The sequence below is a fragment of the Limulus polyphemus genome, unplaced genomic scaffold (assembly GCF_000517525.1).
Source record: "Limulus polyphemus unplaced genomic scaffold, Limulus_polyphemus-2.1.2 Scaffold403, whole genome shotgun sequence".
Classification (NCBI taxonomy): domain Eukaryota; kingdom Metazoa; phylum Arthropoda; class Merostomata; order Xiphosura; family Limulidae; genus Limulus; species Limulus polyphemus.
Genome location: NW_013666013.1, coordinates 119,277 through 138,042, shown reverse-complemented (window position 1 = coordinate 138,042; position 18,766 = coordinate 119,277). Strand labels below are relative to the sequence as shown.

At 33.4% G+C, this 18,766-nt stretch overlaps 1 protein-coding gene across 2 annotated transcripts in view; it reads right to left on the bottom strand.

Annotated features, from left to right (window-relative positions):
* Positions 1-6: 6 nt before the first annotated feature.
* LOC106458000 (glutamate-gated chloride channel-like) overlaps positions 7-18,766 on the bottom strand; it is a 114,730-nt gene continuing 95,970 nt past the window's right edge. The window contains exons 3-9 of one of the 2 annotated variants that reach the window (XM_022384117.1): positions 17,436-17,515; positions 15,021-15,085; positions 12,719-12,939; positions 11,281-11,363; positions 10,612-10,752; positions 9,249-9,688; positions 7-6,108 (exon numbers count right to left, since the gene is read on the bottom strand). In XM_022384117.1, the coding sequence (XP_022239825.1) occupies positions 5,797-6,108; positions 9,249-9,688; positions 10,612-10,752; positions 11,281-11,363; positions 12,719-12,939; positions 15,021-15,085; positions 17,436-17,515 (1,342 nt within the window). In that variant the 3' untranslated portion in view covers positions 7-5,796. The remainder of the gene's footprint in view (positions 6,109-9,248; positions 9,689-10,611; positions 10,753-11,280; positions 11,364-12,718; positions 12,940-15,020; positions 15,086-17,435; positions 17,516-18,766) is intronic. The other variant, XM_013917448.2, reaches the window with a different exon arrangement.

Below are 18,766 nucleotides of genomic sequence, written 5' to 3'. Positions count from 1 at the left end.
CACGTTTCACAGTTCTCCAGCTTTTACTGTGCTCAACATTCTGTAGAGATCGCTGTCTCTTTAGCCTAGTCGATAACACGTTTCACAGTTCTCCAGCTTTAACTGTGCTCAACATTCTGTAGAGATCTATATCTCTCCAGCCTAGTTGATATCCAGCAGTGAAGTTCCATATCTTTCAAGTTCTTAACGAGCAGGTTCGATATCTTGAAGAGTAATTGTTAATTCCTCGATGTTTATTTATTGGCCACTTTCAAAATTCAAAACTTCTTGACAACTATCTCCATAATCTTTATGCTACGGATGTCTGATGAGTTTGATTTAAAACCATTCACACATATCTTTTTCATAATTACCGAACGAAAAAACATTCATATAATCGATGTTGTTTTGTTTCGAGCTGAAATATTGATATTACTCACGTTTCTAGCTTATTAACGCCGAAATGTTCAAAATTACCTTAAAATAGATCCTACGACATGAAGTATGGCCTATATTAAATGGATGTAAATACATTTTTTTTTTCAGAGCCATAATAGAATAAACCAAGCTCTCCTTTCTTTAACAGAATCATCACAGATCGTAAGAAATACTTTCTATAGTATTAGGAAAGAGAATTTACATTAATATCTATCGTAGTTCTAAGTAATACATAGAATTATTGAATTATCGATCTTTTTCTAGGGTAAATTTGTAAATTAGCAGTTAAGAAACATATGACAAAGAAGCTATTTGTATCTATTGAGAATTGTGTCTACTACGTAACAGTTGGAGAATGCCGACAAAAATAACTATCATTGTAAACTTTTTTTTTCTATAGGAGTAAGAAAACGGTATTTCTGTTGCTTGATACATTTCTGGATTAGAAAAGTCAATAAATTATTTACAGACGTGATTAAAGTCAGTAACTCGGGGGCCGGATTAACCATAGTTTATCGCTTAAAGAGTTAAAACTTAAGCAAAACTAAAATATGCAAATTAAATATACAAACTATCGATTTTCTATAAAAAACAACAACATGCATTAGTAAAATTCCTTATAATATTCGCTAGTCACGAAGAAGTAACACCAAAATGTAAAGCACAGAAAAAAGGTATTATATATATATATTGTGTTAAGGTGTATTAAGAAATTTTTAACCCTATTAGTAGATCATTTCGCAAAATTTCCAAGAAAGAGGCATTTGAGGCAAGACATATATTTAATTGAAGTGGAAATATTCTAGGCCTATTACAACGAGCTCATCGTTAATACAATTTCGGAAATTTTCTATAAAAGCGAAAGGGTACCAAGTGCCATTTCAACAAAAGAAAATTCTATAGTACAGTGTACCACCTTACATAATTATTCATCAATAATAGATTATCAGTCACAAAGAGTGAACACACTGTCTGGGTGTTACAAGCACAATAATCTAAGTTTTAGGAATGAGGAGAGTAGAATATAGTACCTAATGTACACAAATCGTTAGTAGTCTATAATAAAATCATAAGTAAAGAGTCTCAATAGTATTACTTCAATGTTTTCAACATGAATGGGACAACAATAGCTTCCTTCTAAGAAAAAAGTAGGATTCTACTAGTACATGATGTATATGATTGACGAAGTTATCGACATGCGAAATGCCACTTGTGTAGCCTTGGTAACATTACATGATCTTTCCAACTTTGGTATTTCATGAAATTTTCTTTCCAATAAACTTTGGCGAGTTTTCTTTTATTTGTTTCTACAATTGAAGACAATATTTCTTCACTTTTTCTTCTCTTCTTCAACTCCTTGTCAATAACAATTGGACTCGTATGGTCCTCATGAAACGTTATGTAAACAAAGTCATTTAGAGTTTAAGTCAGTGTAACTAGTGAGATCGAAGAGCAGTTTTACTTGCCTTGAGTAAACTGTAGTTCACACAAAAGTGTATGTACTCGTATTGATGTGGGGTTATAGAATTTCAGGTTACATAACCCTTGCACAATATGATTTTAGGCTCATAACTTTCGGGTCAGAGAGCAGTAGATACCATTATGTGAAGAACATATTCTAACTACACCTATACTGGATGAGGTAAAGATTTAAGGACTCAACGAAGAAGACATTTATTCATTAAAGTGCTGGCATAGTTTAGTCACTGCTATGGAGGATCAGTGAGAGCATAATGCCTACTAATACATATTCTCTTAAATTTCTTCAACACACAAAAACACACTCTTAGCTTTCCAGATGTTGTACATAATTAATGATATACTTTTTTTTCTGCAATTAAAGTTGCTTGTCTGAAAGGTGACATTACTCACAAGAAGTACATTTCCGTGATAAATTCAACTTAGCTTCGAAAAGGATCTTACACCCTTTTTTACAAAATAAAGTCGAATTATTGTTATTTTAGACTTAATACATTTAAAAGTGTGGGAAGCTTATAAAGATCATTCTGGTTTGGCACTGATTTTGGCAGAATAAAAGTATATTCTACCAAGTTCTTTAGTTAATGTCCAAGAATAGCCAGACAATAATCTTTCTTATACCAATTATATTGATGCTATAGAAGACCATTGAAAACAGTATATACATATATATACACACAATTATTCCTGAAAGTTGCATTGTAAGAAAGACTATGGAAACAGGAATAGATACAAAAACGCTACGCAAATACTGATGTACACTGAGGTTTGTTCCTGGCTAAGTTGTTTCTTAAATATTGACGTCTTTCCCCTCTGTATCTTAATCTTTATTTTGGAATCCATACGGCGAACTGTTTATATATTAATATAGACCATTTTGAACCGAAATACGTTATCAGTGCTTCGGTGTGTTAAGAACAGTTGTAATTGAAGTGATAGCTTCGTATAAATCGCAAGCTGGAATGCGAGAGCGTTATCAATTAGGTTTACCACAGAGCTCCAGTACAACTTAAGGCTGAGTTTAAGCTTCTCTGTTGGAAGTTTCAGATAATCCGAATATATTGCACAAGACAAACCAACTAGATACAAAGCACGTGTATCACAGGTATAAAAAATAAGTGCTAGAATGAGAGTAGAATGGTTAATATCAAGGGTATGTGCAAGAGTCATGCACATTTGGGCTTAAGGTATGTTATCAAATAGTTATTGTTGAACGAAGATCGCAAAAAATATTCTTCATTTTCGCAACTGCTAAAAATACATACGATTCACTAAATTTTATCAAACGTTCCACATAAATGTCTGTTGTAGACTAGGGCTAGTAACGTTTGATGTCATTTCAATTCGGGAAAAGGCTTAAGTTTGTTGCTCGTATTCGCATAATGAGTGTCCTAGAAGTCAGAATATGTATAGGCAAAGTACGTTATTTAGTAGAGATACATAAGATTTACGCGTATAGATGCACTAGCCAATAGCTGTCATTAAAACCATGGCTTTCGTTAAACATAGAAACAAATGACAGATAAATAATATCGATGCTCCTGCATCCTTTCCAATCACCCTTACACGAACATGTGATAACTGTTTTGTACGCTATGTTTTGTCTTTTATTGTTCTGATTAACTATACCTAACTGAATGTCTTTTAACACGATTCTATCACTGCAATGTTATTGTTTAGTTTTATCACGTTTTGACGATATATTGCAGCTATATATCAGTAGGGTTTGTAACATTTACACGCACATTTAGTATTTTGATAGCACAACTAAACATGACGTCCTCATTTTATTACCTTCCTATGCTTTCACTGTTATTTATTGGACACACAAAGATTCTTATTCAGAAGCGTTTTAATTATTAGAATTAAATCACTGAATACTTCCAGCTAGTAAATTAAAACATAATAGGCTCTGAAGCTTTAATTAACATACACGCTTCTACGTTGAGACCTTCACTTTTCTTGAAATGTTGGTCATCCTTTGATCCATGATCTTCATCTGTCTGAAAGTTGGATATCTTTTGACCATTGTCAATAACTAACTTTATCTGGCTATCCTTTGACATTTTTCCAACAACTATTTTTATTTTGCTACAAAACTGCCTTTTCCTTAACGATTTCCAAGAACTGTCTTTATTTGGACAAAGGTTAATTTTCGTGTTACTTTAGCAAAAAAAAAGAACTTTTTTAATTCTAACTTGAGGCTGGCTTTTCTTGACCCTTGTCAATAACGACCTTAACCTGGTTAAAGGTTGACTATCTTTTAACCCTTACCAACAATGATCTTTAATTAGCTAAAATCTGGCTGTACTTGAACTTTTACCAACAATGACCTTTATCTGGCATAAAGTTGCCTTGATTATTACTTTTTTTTACAACCATTATCTCTCTAAAAGTTGTTTATCATTTTACCCTTGCCAATAGCGAACCTTATCTTGCTAAAAGTTGGTTATCCCTTGACTCTAACGAATATCAATCTTTGTCTGGCTAAAAGTTGGCTATTCTATGACCTTTGCTGACAACGGCTTTTTAGTTTAATTTGGCTATCCTTTGACGCTTGCTAACAACGACCTTTATCTGGTTTAAAGTTGGTTTTCTCTAACCCTTGCCGATAACGACCTTTAATTGTCTAAAAATCAGCTATGCTTTGACCATTGCCATCAACAACCTTTATCTAGCTAATAGTCGGTTATCGTTTGACCGTTTCCCAGAATTACCATGTTCTAGTTAAACGTTGGCTATCCTTCGAGCCTTGCCAACAAGAATACAAGAAACTTTTCACAGCAAAAGAAATATTCTTAGTAAACACTTTTTAAGGAGGATTGTTTCGACAATCGTGTCAGTTATTACATTATTGCAATTATAGTTGCTAGGTGCTCATTTATATCAGTTTATGGTATACGAGTTAGCAAACGAACAATATGCACTTACAGGTTATTTTTAAGGAAATCACTCACAATATCATTTAACAAACCACTGACTAATAAACATTAAATAAATAAAGATGTTTTATATTCCCGCCAATTTATTACCACGTATACATTCCGCAGGTAAAAAAAAAAGAGACTTTTCTGATTTTATGTCATTATTTACTGTCATTTCAGAAACGACACTTGCCAAATTAAACTACAGATATACTTTGAGTGCAATAGAGTTCCATTTCATTCTGATACCGTAAATCTAAAACAAAGATGATAATTAAATAAAACGAATTCGATTACAATTGTAACATTTTGGCCTTTTGAAAAATAAGTTAATATATACATTTAATAACATACACGATAAAATTGTAATAAAATAAGCTAATTTTCCCTGACAATTACGATTATCCCGAAGGAACTATACAAGAAAAATAAATGACCGAAAAACTAACTTAAGTCTCTAATACTTGGGTATTTTCAAGGGTTTGAAGTATTTCTGGGGAAATTGTTTGAACGTTATGTTGCCCACTACTTAGCGTTTAATTACTGCCAGACAATACCCTTTGTAGCTACATTGACCACGCGTATTTTACTTACAGACTGTGGCTAATAGTGATTTATGAATAATGAATAAATAGCTGATATAGTAAGTGAATATTATACATGGCCACCTAGTTCATGCTACTATGCGAGTGAATGCAACGTATAGGCACCTGATGAATAAAAACGTATACTTCTAAGTTATAGCAGTTCTAGAGCAGAATCGCAATGACTGCCCCTAACTGGAACATCACAGACCCTGCACTATTGAAGTGATTTACTCTTTGAGTAGATTGCTGGGAATGAAGAAAGAAAAACCTCAGTTAATTCAGTTACGGCCGACAGAAACACACTAATTAGAATGCCAGCATTTGTCTGCCAGTAATCTAATCCGGGTGATAATCTGCGTATCACAAGATGTAGACACCAGCTCTGTATACTACTGAGTGAGAGTCCAGTTCTCCTCTTGCATTGGTTCAATCACGGCATACGTTAGGAAAAAACAGAAGGCAAAAGAGAAGAACAACAGCGGAAACACTACTTTGGAAATGTTGTCTATCTTCTTGGCAAGTTTTGGACAAGTTCCCACTTCTGACTCTAAGGTTTGAGGTCGACGTAACCAGGCAAAGATAGATGCAGCAGCTCTGGCCTTCACTCCATCGAGTCGATTGTCGTCGAACGCAGGAACCTCTGAATGCTTGTTGTTAGTCTCGTGGTTGTTTTCTTCATGCCCAACCTTGTGAGCGCTGCCCTGTTTACAATAAAATAGAACCAATGATCAAACTAGACACTATACTATAAAGAAACTTAAAACAAACAAACAAACCAACAGATAACGATGAACAATTATCAGATATATCCTATTCATATAAATTGGGCCATGATCAACGATAAAAAATGACAACACTTATGTACTTAGAAGCTGGTATCATAAGAAGATTAATTATCGGCGTGCTCAGACCTATTGTTGTGACAGCATCCAAAGTTATATTTAAAAGATACCACATCAAAATAAATATTACGATTAAAAGATTACATTCAGAAGTTCAGGAAATTATATTAATTCAAACACTAGAACTGATACGGAAAAAACATTCCCCGGAGGGTCATCTGTAAACTTGAGGGCTTATAACGCTAGAATTTGGGGTTAAGAATCAATAGGGGATGTTAATAGCTGACGATGTGTTGAGAAGCAGTGGGAATGAAAATAGATCTTTCGATATGTTGGGAAGAAGTGGGGATATTAATATCTGTCTTGATATGTTGAGAAAGAGTGGGAGATGCACATATCTGTTTTTTTATGTTGAAAAACAATGGGGGGATGATCATAAGTATAATATTACTAACCTAGATATTCAAATCTATTAAAACAAACTTTTGTTTAAATAAATGTGAGTTTTGTTTCTAGCAATGTTATACATTAAATGACACTCTCACTTAGAAGAAATGAGAAGAATTACAGAAGGTTTTGTTGTTACCGAAGAAGAAACAAACAAAGAAGCAGGGGTTTTAAATATATTTGGATCTTTGTATCTATAATATTAGAATATTCAAAATACTTCACATTACATGATTTTGATTTTTTAAGTATTCTTTTGCATAACACTATTTTTTTAAATTAACTTTAATTAAAGATTCAAGTAAAATACCCATAGAATATGGGCAATACTGACATTTATCATTTAAAATAGTGGTTTTTCCAGACTCTTGCTTACTATAATCCCCTTTTTGCCGGCCTTATAACTTACGAACGTTATAACTTATGTTGCCCCCCAGTGGCACAGCGGAATGTCTTCGGATTTAGAACGCTAGAATCCAGGTTTTGATACCAGTGGTAGACAGAGCACAGATAGCCCTTCGTGTAGCTTTGTGCTTAACTTCAAACTAACAAACTTATGTTATTCATATTTTAACACCAGACAATAAAATATAAAATGAATTATACAACGAACGTAAATTAACTGTCAGTCGGATTAGGTGTGGATTTAGTTGATGTAAAATAGGAAGTTATTAACATCTTATATCTTTCCGAATCTGTTAGAAACCGTAAGTTGCAGGTTCGAATATGCAGATTAAAAAGACAAACGAACCATTTGTCGGAGTTATGTGGAATATTTCTTAAATATAATATAATAAAAGCAATAAGTTTACTAAAATTTTATGGTTATTTAACACAGGTATAATGAACATTTTGTACAACAGTCATACAGTATGACATGACTTTGAGATTACGTAAGTTTTGTTTGTAATTATAAGTTTTGGTTTTTTTTTTTGCGGTGTACGCACGATTAGACAGAAATAGAAACGAAAGACTTGCTCCATATAACGACCAGATTATTCGAATTTTGTCACATTGTTACTATGTTTTATATTTTTGTCAGATTACTGAGGTCCATGTCTATTTCAGCTACGTTTGACACCTGTAGGAGTCTTATTGTACGAAATACAAGGAAGTTTGTTTGTTTTAAATTTCTCCGTCCCTAATTTAGCAGTGTAAGACTAGAGGGAAGACAGCTAGTCATTACCACCCACCGCCAACTCTTGGGCTAATCTTTTACAAATGAATAGTGGGATTGATTGTCACATAATAACATAATTATTTTATCGTGGTAGCTATGTTAAAACTAATACTGATATTTTTTGTAAAAAAAACCGGGCCAATCGTAGGATAGTGGTTAGTATGTTGGGCTGCGGATCTAAAAGTCTAAAGTTCGAGTTTTGTATTAAACGTAAATACGTCTATATGGTTTAGAGTATCCACATATGCTGCTAGTTATTTTCTCTCCCTCTAGTCAGCAGTCCTCAATTACGGACAATTGTGGCGCGTATAACCTAGTTGTTTAGTCCATGTGTCATATAAGGTGCCATTCAGATTGAAGATATCAAATGTCTTTCAGTAAAAGCTGTTAAATTTTCGCTTTGAGAAATGACATGGTAACTTAGAAGAACTTTTGTTGTGTGTAAAGAGATCTTCATTTATAAAAGATATCAAATGTCTTGCAATAAAAAGCTGTTACATTTTCGCTTTGAGAAATGACATGGTAACTTAGAAGAACTTTTGTTGTGTGTAAAGAGATCTTCATTTATCAAAGATATCAAATGTCTTGCAATAAAAAATTTAAAAATCAAGTCTTAGGTATCGTGCTGTTTGCAATTCTCTCCTTGGTTGATATGCATTGCATTGGTTTTATATTTTATAACTCTCCTTAACACATAATTTTCACCAAGCTTTTAAAACACTTTAGTGTGCAGTCAATCATACATTTCACTTAATTATATCAACTTATATCTACCTACCTCTGTGTGTATCTCTCCAAGCAATAAACCTGGCGGTTTATAATGCTAAAATTCGGGGCTCAATCCCTGCGGTTGGAACAGTAATCTTTATATTTAACAACCGTCAAACGAATTCTGTGTTTATACAGATAGAGGTTATTAGAGGCTTCTAAAACATCTGGCCTAATGTGCTTTCAAAAACTGGAGGATTGGAAAGGTGGAAAATTTGTGGAATATGTTCGTAAACGTAACTGTTGTATAATTTTTATAAATGAAGATCTCTTTACACACAACAAAAGTTCTTCGAAGTTACCACGTCATTTCTCAAAGCGAAAATATAACACTAACGCAATCAATCATTTCACCTACGTTAAAGACGTAAATGAAAAATGGACAAGTTTAAAAAATGTCTTAAAGAAGAGTAAGTAATGTCAACCAACAAAACGCCATGGATTAAAGGTTAAAAAATACTTACGGATTATCTGATAAAAGCATTATTGAAAATGAAAGGGTAGATGAAAATACATAAATCAGCACAATTATACTACACACAAGCTGTTCATGCTTCATGCCCCACCACACACACATAAACACCAAATCAAGCTAAAATCGTACCACCCCATATTTCCCAAACTTGCGACCTACTTGGGCCGATGCAGAATTGGCTCGATTTGTCTCCGTCACGAGCTGGGTACCTGCTGAAACAGGACGACTCGTTGCCGACTGATGATTGGGCCGTTTCCTGTGGAGATAGTTCACGGTTATGAACTCTAGCATGGAGGCATAGATAAAAAACATGCACACTCCGTCCCACATGTTCATGGCAGTTATACTGGACACGACTGGTAAAGTTGACCGGAAGCTGTTAGTGGTGGTGCAGAAGTTCAACATCGTCGTCACACCTATCATAACACGAGCAGGCACAGCGTTGATATCTAACCAGAAGCTGATGAAGGAGCTGGAAACCAGGATGATTCCCGGGACAAAGACGGTGCTGAAGTAAAAGGACTTGTCTCGGGTAAAGACAAGCAATACCTTTAAGCAGCTGTATTCATCTGCGGATATTTGAAATAGTTGGCATTATGAAACATTTCAAGTGAGAATATCCATAATATCTTGTCCAGATCTGGCAGTGAAAAGAAACTACTATAGGATCACATCTGACTGTCCTAGAATAACATCCTAACCACATCATGAGAGAAAACACTTTGATATTCTAGTCCATTACATCTTAAACAATCTCGTTATTTAAAATTAAAACTGGCAGTGATACAGAAAATAACTTTTGTTCCACATTCCAAGCATCAATAAGCTGTACTTAAAGAGTACAGTAAGCTTTTCAAACCCAATTTTTTACAATCAATCAATGATAAACATGCAATTACTTTGTAAGATCAAAAAGAAAAGTAGCTCGTCCATTCACTCTATTCAGAACTCATTGTGTGAAATGAGTGGTTGTAATTTATTCAAATATAATGCCCTGTTTCAGTCGTCACAATAGTCTATTAGTTCTTCTTCAAGTCTAAGTTGTCGACTTTTTACAAGGCAACGCTTGAAACATTTTAATTAAATATTTACATATTTGTTTAACCAAATTAGAAAATTTGGCAGTGGCAGAGAGGTATGTCTGCGGAGTTTTCGATACCCTTGGTGGGCAGAGCACAGATAGCCATTTGTATAGCTTTGTGCTTAACTACAAACAAACAAACAACTAACTTAATAGTGTTGTAATAAAATATAATTCTGAGTATTCAGGTTTACAAATCTATTCAGTAAAAATTAGATATAAATTATTTTTTCTAATAAGGCATACAAGTCTGTACGAACTTCGTTTCACTCATTAGATTTTTAGATTACACGATCAACAAGTATTATGTGTTAACTTTTCACGTTTGGCAGTATTATGTATTTGATTTATTGAAGTGTTGGAATGAATAAACGTATACTGTAATTTATATAAACAAAAGTTATTACTCGCCTCTCCAAGTATATCTTCTATCACAGTCGCCAGTATCATTCTTCACTAGGTAGGCGTTATGTTGTCTCAGAGAACTTGCATTGATTATATTTTGCTCCGAAGGGGACCATTGTAACTGTACTTGTGTGTTTTCACTGGACACTGAATATCAAGATACAAAACCTGTAAGTTTCAAATAGCAATATTCACGTATTTCTTATATCTTTAATATTAAGAAAGTATACTATTCCACCTTCTGAGAGAGATCTTTATTATAATTAACAACTTTGTTCTAAAAGTTGCGACAAATGTGGAATTAGCAACAAAAATAAATAAATAAAAATTTATACAACCAGCTCTATCCACACCAAAATACATATGGAGTTATTTATTAAAATATATACAAATAGCTTTATCTATACCAAAATACGAAACTTTAAAACACTGAAAGAATGGACATATTGGCATTAGATCCTAAAGGAAAGCTGCCTTTTTTTACCTGCATACGAAGGAAAAAAAGGCTTAAAACAAATAGTTAACCAAAACACATGCGTTTCAAATTCTGGAGTTTATCATTTGTTGGCTTACAAAATTTTACTTTTGCCTTTTAACATATGTTGCGAAACAAAAGTTATGAATGGAAATAACTAGAATGACCACGAATTATAAAAAAAATTATGCTATACTTACCACTTTCATAGGCAAAAGGACACTTTGGATTGTCAAATGGGAATATTCTCAAGTTTCCTTGACAGTTTATAACCATCTCTCTCCTACAAAAAAGTTAAGATTGTTAAGCAATAAAACAATATATACGTACTTAAATCTATCATTATTGGAGAAATACAAGGTATTCCTTAAAGCTTATACGGTGTGAGCTTTGCAACAAACAGATTATATTTTACATTTGTCTAGACAAACCTATTATTAATGATGATTTGACTAGCAAACGAAACGATTAACTAAATATACGCCTTTCAATACCCGTAAATCCAGACAACATACAATCACCAAAATATTTAAAGAAATATCCTCAAACTCCTATCTCCAGTCTACAAAAGTCTATGTACTTCTGTGTTTAGAAACACAGCAAATAAGACATAAGGATATGGTAAACTATCGGTATGCTATAGTAAAATATCAATAGTTCAGACTCATTTATGGAATTTCTAACATGCCGATGATAGTTTTCTAATATATGTTCTGTGTATAATTTGTCCGAGCATAGAAATTCTAGGTAAACTATAGTTCAATGTTCTGCATTTTGAAATAAAATGGACTTACAACTGTGTGCACACATTTGAAATGATGATTTCAAATAGTGTTATCTAATTCATAATCAAGTGAAGCACAGTGCTTAAGCCTAAATAACTTCATAAACTCGGTCGCTGCATTATGTTTGGATTGACTCATCTGGTGGTTTCATGAGAAAGATAAAATATATTTTGGGTGACTGGAAATTGGACATGAGTAATGCTGTGAATGCTGTGCTTCATCGACACGAGATTCTGGTATCCACTCTTAGGTCTTTCGTTGGTGCCATTAAACTGGATTTCAGTTTGAGGAACTGTAATTCTCTTTCCTGCCGTGAACTTATCTTGTTGTCTATCTTGAATAGAAAGTATTGTGAGCACAGACTGGTCAATATTTTATTCAGAACTTACCACAGTCTGCTAATTCAACTCTGTTTGATTACAAATTTGTTGCTTATATATCACACTACTGAGAAAGAAGAAAAAAGGCAAAAAAAAAGTAATACATGTGCTTACGATTCACAAGTTTTTAAAGAGTATAAGCACTCTTTTAGTGAGAAAAGCAGATGTTGGAACGTGACGAGAATTTTTATTATCTTTTATATCTTCCTGATGGGTTCATCCAATTTACAAAATACCACACACTGTCAAGACTTCCAGCTAAGGACAATTAAGTTTAACCACAATAATTTTTATAAAGTAAAAGTATAAGCCAAATTTGTTGAGTAACGAAGAATTCGTTCATAATAAACAGAAAAATCAATTAACATTCCTCATCATTTGTCCTTGTTATCTCTATGTATTTTTTATGGAAATTTAACAGAAAAAAGTAGGTGTATTTTTTACTCAGATTCTAAGTAAAAGGAGGCTTATACCTTTGGGTGTAATGGACAAAGCCTTCTGGAGTCACACGGAGAGTAATGTGGACGGGAACTAGTGGATACTTGAAATCGCCATGTTTTATAAAATACGTTTCTGGTAGCCAGATCTTCCCAGCATGCGTTAGTGCATTCAAATATCTATGCCTACCTCCGTCCTTATATTTCAAACGAGGGTCTTCCCAAACTTGATGCAACAGGAACTCAACCTCGTATCTCTGCCAGAAACAACAACAACAACAAAATGAATAAAAATCAGCATAATAATAAAGAAAAAAAAATTCACAAGCATCCCCTATAGAAAACTTTAAATGTAATAACTTCAATGGCTTATATTGATGCTTCTTGAAACAGTTTAAATCATGCATACAAATACCTTTTATGTCTCAGTATCTTCTTTTTTTTTCTATCTCTCTAAAATGCAGTTCAACATTTTCCAAAGAGAATTTGAGGAGATTATTTTGGAATATTTGTTATTAGGTTAGACAAACACATTCTCTCATAATAGGAATAGTGCTTTCTGGGATTCCTCACATTGTTACGAGCTTTTGGGATCCCACTCCTCTCCCCCCATGGATCTTTCTTTACTGTATGTGAAGTCTCTGCTAGTTTTCTCGCAGTTGCAATAACAGCTAATTATCCCATTGTTTTTTTATTTTTCAAAACCGTAAAAATGTGTTCATTGAGTTAAACGCCCACTTTAGGACACCCGTCGTGACTATGGTATGTGATTTTTTTTTTCATCATTAATTTTAGACATGGGGTGCCAACAAGACACACTGGGAATTGCTTGTTAGCCAAAATATATCAGATTCAGATTTCATGGGTACCATTTTCTGTATTCCGTCTTCCGAGCTATCGATAACTTTTCTGTTCCTATGTATTTCAGATAAAAAGAATTGCAATCCGATTTAAGAAAAAAAATATATATATATATATATGTATTGCAAGTTATCAGGAAATGAGATCCTAGCCGGCGACTGTGGGAATTCGACACACTGTTCTTTCAAAAATATTCTAAGGAATAAAATTTCCAGTTTGTTCTTTAACTCAAACGTTTAAACTTTTCTAGAATTACTATGTAAAACAAGTTATTAATTTATTATAAAACCAATTAGCTGTTGTTATTCCTTTTGAAAGATTTGTATTTGTTTGTTTAAAATATCTCGATTTTAGAATATTGTACACAACACTAATTAAATTTATGTTATTCCTGTCAACAGCAGTTGTTCAAAACACATTGAAAATGAGTTATAGCGAAGTAACTGTGTTGAGTAAAGGACTATACATCAAACCAAACAATGAGTCATAGCGAACTAACTGTGTTGAGTAAAGGACTATACATCCAAACCAAACAATGTGTCATAGCGATCTAACTGTGTTGAGTAAAGGACTATACATCCAAACCAAACAATGAGTCATAGCGAACTAACTGTGTTGAGTAAAGGACTATACATCCAAACCAAACAATGAGTCATATCATTGCAAATATGCCTCCTATTGAAAATGTTTTTTTTCTTTCTTTTAGACCACAGGAATAAGAGTAAAGATAATGAAACCATGTTTTCCAAGTAATACGTATATTTCAGTAAAACTGAAACACTGGTGAAAATTGTCTGACATGGTACAATACAAGGGGCGGGAAGTGTTGTTTCAGGATACTAAGGAAGTAGATGAATTAGAAAACAGGAAAGTTTTTCATCCGAAAATGGTCGAGTTTCTTGTGATTCATAACGACTATGATTTTTCACATCCAGATATACAATTTAAAATTATAAAGAAAATATCCCTTAAGCATCTGATATTCCATATTTTCCAAAATTCTTCTTTCCATAGTATATTTGAATATTAAGACAGCAGATGTACGAACTTATACACCAAATATAATATAAAATATTATGTATAAAACTGCTGGTAACTGACAGATTCTTGATCAGTACAGGTAAAAATCTATAAAAATTTGAGGCAATAAGAAATAGCTTGTTTGTTTGTTTTTGAATTTCGCGCAAAGCTACACGAGGGCTATCTGCGCTAGCCGTCCCTAATTTAGCAGTGTAAGACTAGAGGGAAGGCAACTAGTCATCACCACCCACCGCCAACTCTTGGGCTACTCTTTCACCAACGAATAGTGGGATTGACCGTCACATTATACCGCCCCCACGGCTGAAAGGGCGAGCATGTTTGGTGGGACGGGGATTCGAGCCCGCGACCCTCAGATTGCGAGTCGAGCGCCTTATCCACCTGGCCATGCCGGGCCAAGAAATAGCTTAAATATTGATCTCCTAAATGGATTACATACCAAGCTGGATTCGTCTGGGGACGAGAGTGTTAGAATTGTCACTGTGACGTTCACGATCGTGTGGTCTAGATCGAAAAAAGAAATAACAAAATGACTTTAATACACTTATATATATATAAAAAAGAAATTGAAGCTGAAGGTTATAATATAATAACCATATACGGAATAAATTATAGCTACCTTATTTACATAGTGGATATTTAAAACTGTTTGTATATTCTAAACGTTAGCAGGGGTTTGTCGCATGCAAGATATAAAATAAATATATAAACATACTAAATAGACTGGCAATCACACTTGGAGTCTTTTCACACATCTCTGTTTAATTTCAGTGTTATAAGAAAAGAAGATCGCTTTATTAGTATTGAAACTACTGCAAGAAAACCTTCTCTAATATTTTCGAATAAAACGGCTTCACTACTCTGTTTTTATGTTATTTTGGACCCCAAGGGGGCCTTATGTGACACATAGATAATATGACCAAGTCAAATACCCAAAAGTTCATTAGTACCCTTTACTTATGGTACAGGACTGATTGTTTTATTTATAACACCTCTAAAGCTGAAACACGCGGAGCGTGATCAGTGGCATGTCGCGGCTCGAATCTTGGACCTCCCACCTAACCGCTAGACCATATCCAGTCCATTGAGCGTGATTCAGAAATATGATATAGAATACGTTGATTAAGGTCTTTAAGTTTAAATATTGCTTCGTACTCAATTTTCTGAGAAGAACCAGAATTTAGCTATTTGAAAATAATTACTTAGATTTAACGTGACGCTCGTATTTCAAAGGCGAGAGATGTTGTTTCAAGTTACATGGAAAATGAAGGTTAAACAAGCAGATCAAGTAAATTCAAGAGGCTGGATCAGATCCAATATAGTCAGTCACCCAGTAGGACAGCAGTAAGTCTTCGGATTTACAACCCTAGAATTAGGGGTTCGATTCCCCTCAGTGGACACAGCAGATAGCCCGATGTGGCTTTGCTATAAGAAAACACACACACACAGATCCAATGTAGATTAGTTTATTTTGTTTTTACGAAATAAATTTATATATATTTTTAAGATTTCGTGAATAAAAAGGATGGATTTTTATTCATACTAAGAATATTTAGAAAATATTATAAATACTTAGGAAAATATGCGCTTGTAGAAGCAGGATGAAATAATATTTTTACTAATTATTTATCGTATAAAATATCAACAATAGTGGCATAATTTCAGGAAAAGTCTCTAGAAGTTGTGGCAGCATACAGAACATTTTCTATACTCTACTTCTCCTGTTCCATCAACTTATACGTGATTACATTATATCGTGCAAAATCTGAGAAAGCAAACCGAGGAGGAGGAGGGTTGCAAGTTTGCTCCAGTGAAGATGACACATCTGATCAGAACAACAACGAAAAGAAATAAATGCTGTTTGATTCTGTTCTTTCTACCCTTGCACCCAACACTAACGGAGAACCCTAATCCTTTAATTTAGATAAAAGACATTCCGCTGATTTAATGAAATTCCCCTCTAAAAAAAAGACATCCAGAATTTGTCTTGAGATGAACACATAAAATAAACAACTTAAAATACAAGCGCTATAAAAACAACCAGAAATGTTTGTCTCTTCCTCTTAACATCAACACATCAAACTTTACAGTCAATTTATTGCCTCTAATTGTTAAAAGAAAGAAATTAGCCAGAACTTATATACCAGTGCTTTTTAGCATTAAAAACACATTAAGCAACTGTACCAGATCAAACAGACAGAAAAATATGCATTGTAGCGTTTTACGTCTGGTAACAGCCCGAACAAGTCAAGCCTAGTAGTTTCTTTTGATCACATGATCCTTAATGGAAAATTCACGGCTAACACTGAATTCGAAATTTGCGCAGTTTTTTTTTTCTAGATTAAAAACGCTTTTCTATTTTGTATAATTTTTATAATACTCAACGTTTATAACATCATCTCATGTTTACAGGTTAACAACTCTTCATTCAGTTATATTCTATTATTTGTTTGTAATTAAGCACGAAACTACACAATGGGCTATCTGTGCTCTAGCGCAGACACGCCGCTGTGCCACTGGGGGAGAGGGGGGCAGATTCTATGATAAACTTCCTGGCCGTGTAACGTTCTTAGTTAACTATTTGTTTACAATCATCTCAATAATGAGAGCTTTTTTCAAGGCAACAGAACCTTTATGATGACTAGCAGATTTTCGAACCATCCTTGGATGTTTTGGAACAGAAATACATCCGTATTAATAAATAATCTCGTTCGTGTAACTGACATTTATGTTCCATTATAACAATCGTTAGAGAAATTTTATGAGTTTTGGAATACACCAATATACACGAATATCTGCAAAATAAGTAAATCTGTATTCAAGCTTGGAATGAAAACTCAGATCTAGGCCTCACCTTTTGGTCGCATTCTTAAGTCATATTTAGCGGGTTCTAACAGATAGTCCAGAATTGATTTATCTGAAACGTTTTGGAAGCTGGAGAAGTAAAAAAAAAGTAAGAAAGAAGGAATTATATTTGAAACTGTAACTTATAAGCTTACAAGAGATGAATTACGCTACTTGTTATCAGTGTACAAACACTAGTAAACATGAAATTTAGTAAACCAAAATTACACTACTTGTTATCAGTGTACAAACACTAGTAAATATGAAATTTAGTAAACCAAAATTACGCTACTTGTTATCAGTGTACAAACACTAGTAAACATGAAATTTAGTAAACCAAAATTACGCTACTTGTTATCAGTGTACAAACACTAGTAAACATGAAATTTAGTAAACCAAAATTACGCTACTTGTTATCAGTGTACAAACACTAGTAAACATGAAATTTAGTAAACCAAAATTACGGTACTTATTATCAGTGTACACGAAATAACAAAATACTATTTCCACAAAATCAAAGCAGACAAAACTGATTATGACGTTAACTTGTGAGTTCTTACATGAATTCTAATTAGGATTTTACATAAAAAATTAGAGCATGTCAAGGCGTAAAATAATGTGGTCTACATCACACAGTTGGAAGTGAAATGTAGCGTTAATATCAGAATGTTTAAATTTCATTTTAAAGATCAAGGTTTAATCAGCGACGTCATCGAATAAAAGTATATCCAATTCGTTTATTGTATGCTTATCATAATAAAATTATACGTCTCAGTCTACAAATTTATCAAAGATTTACTGCAATTATAAAGAAGAAATATGATATTCGTTACATAATATAAGTTACCGACACGAGGTGGTAATTTACTGAATTAGCAAATGATTTAATGTAGGGTCACATCTTCAAAAATAATCTCGCCATTTTCTCAATAATGTGGTGATCTACTCTCATCAACAACGAATAAAATATAAAAGATAGTCTTGAATAACAATTTTACATCGTTCATCAATGTTAAAAGACGTGATAATCGTGAATATGTTTAAAATGGCATTTTTATTATGAGTAGTAACCAGAAAGTTAAAAATGAATTTTGATCAACATAAGTTTGATCCACAGACATATTGAGTGTACAGCAACTCAAATTAGATCTTAGATATAGCCGTTACTGAGATATATAGCAATAAATATAAATTATCTTTTTTTTAATGTTTCTTAGAAATTACTTTTATCGTGATTCAATTTCTAAACATAACGTGTTTTTTACCCGTCAGAATTTAAGTTGTTGGTCTTGATATTGTATACCGCACTAATATAGCTGACGCTTATATCCAGCTAAAAAA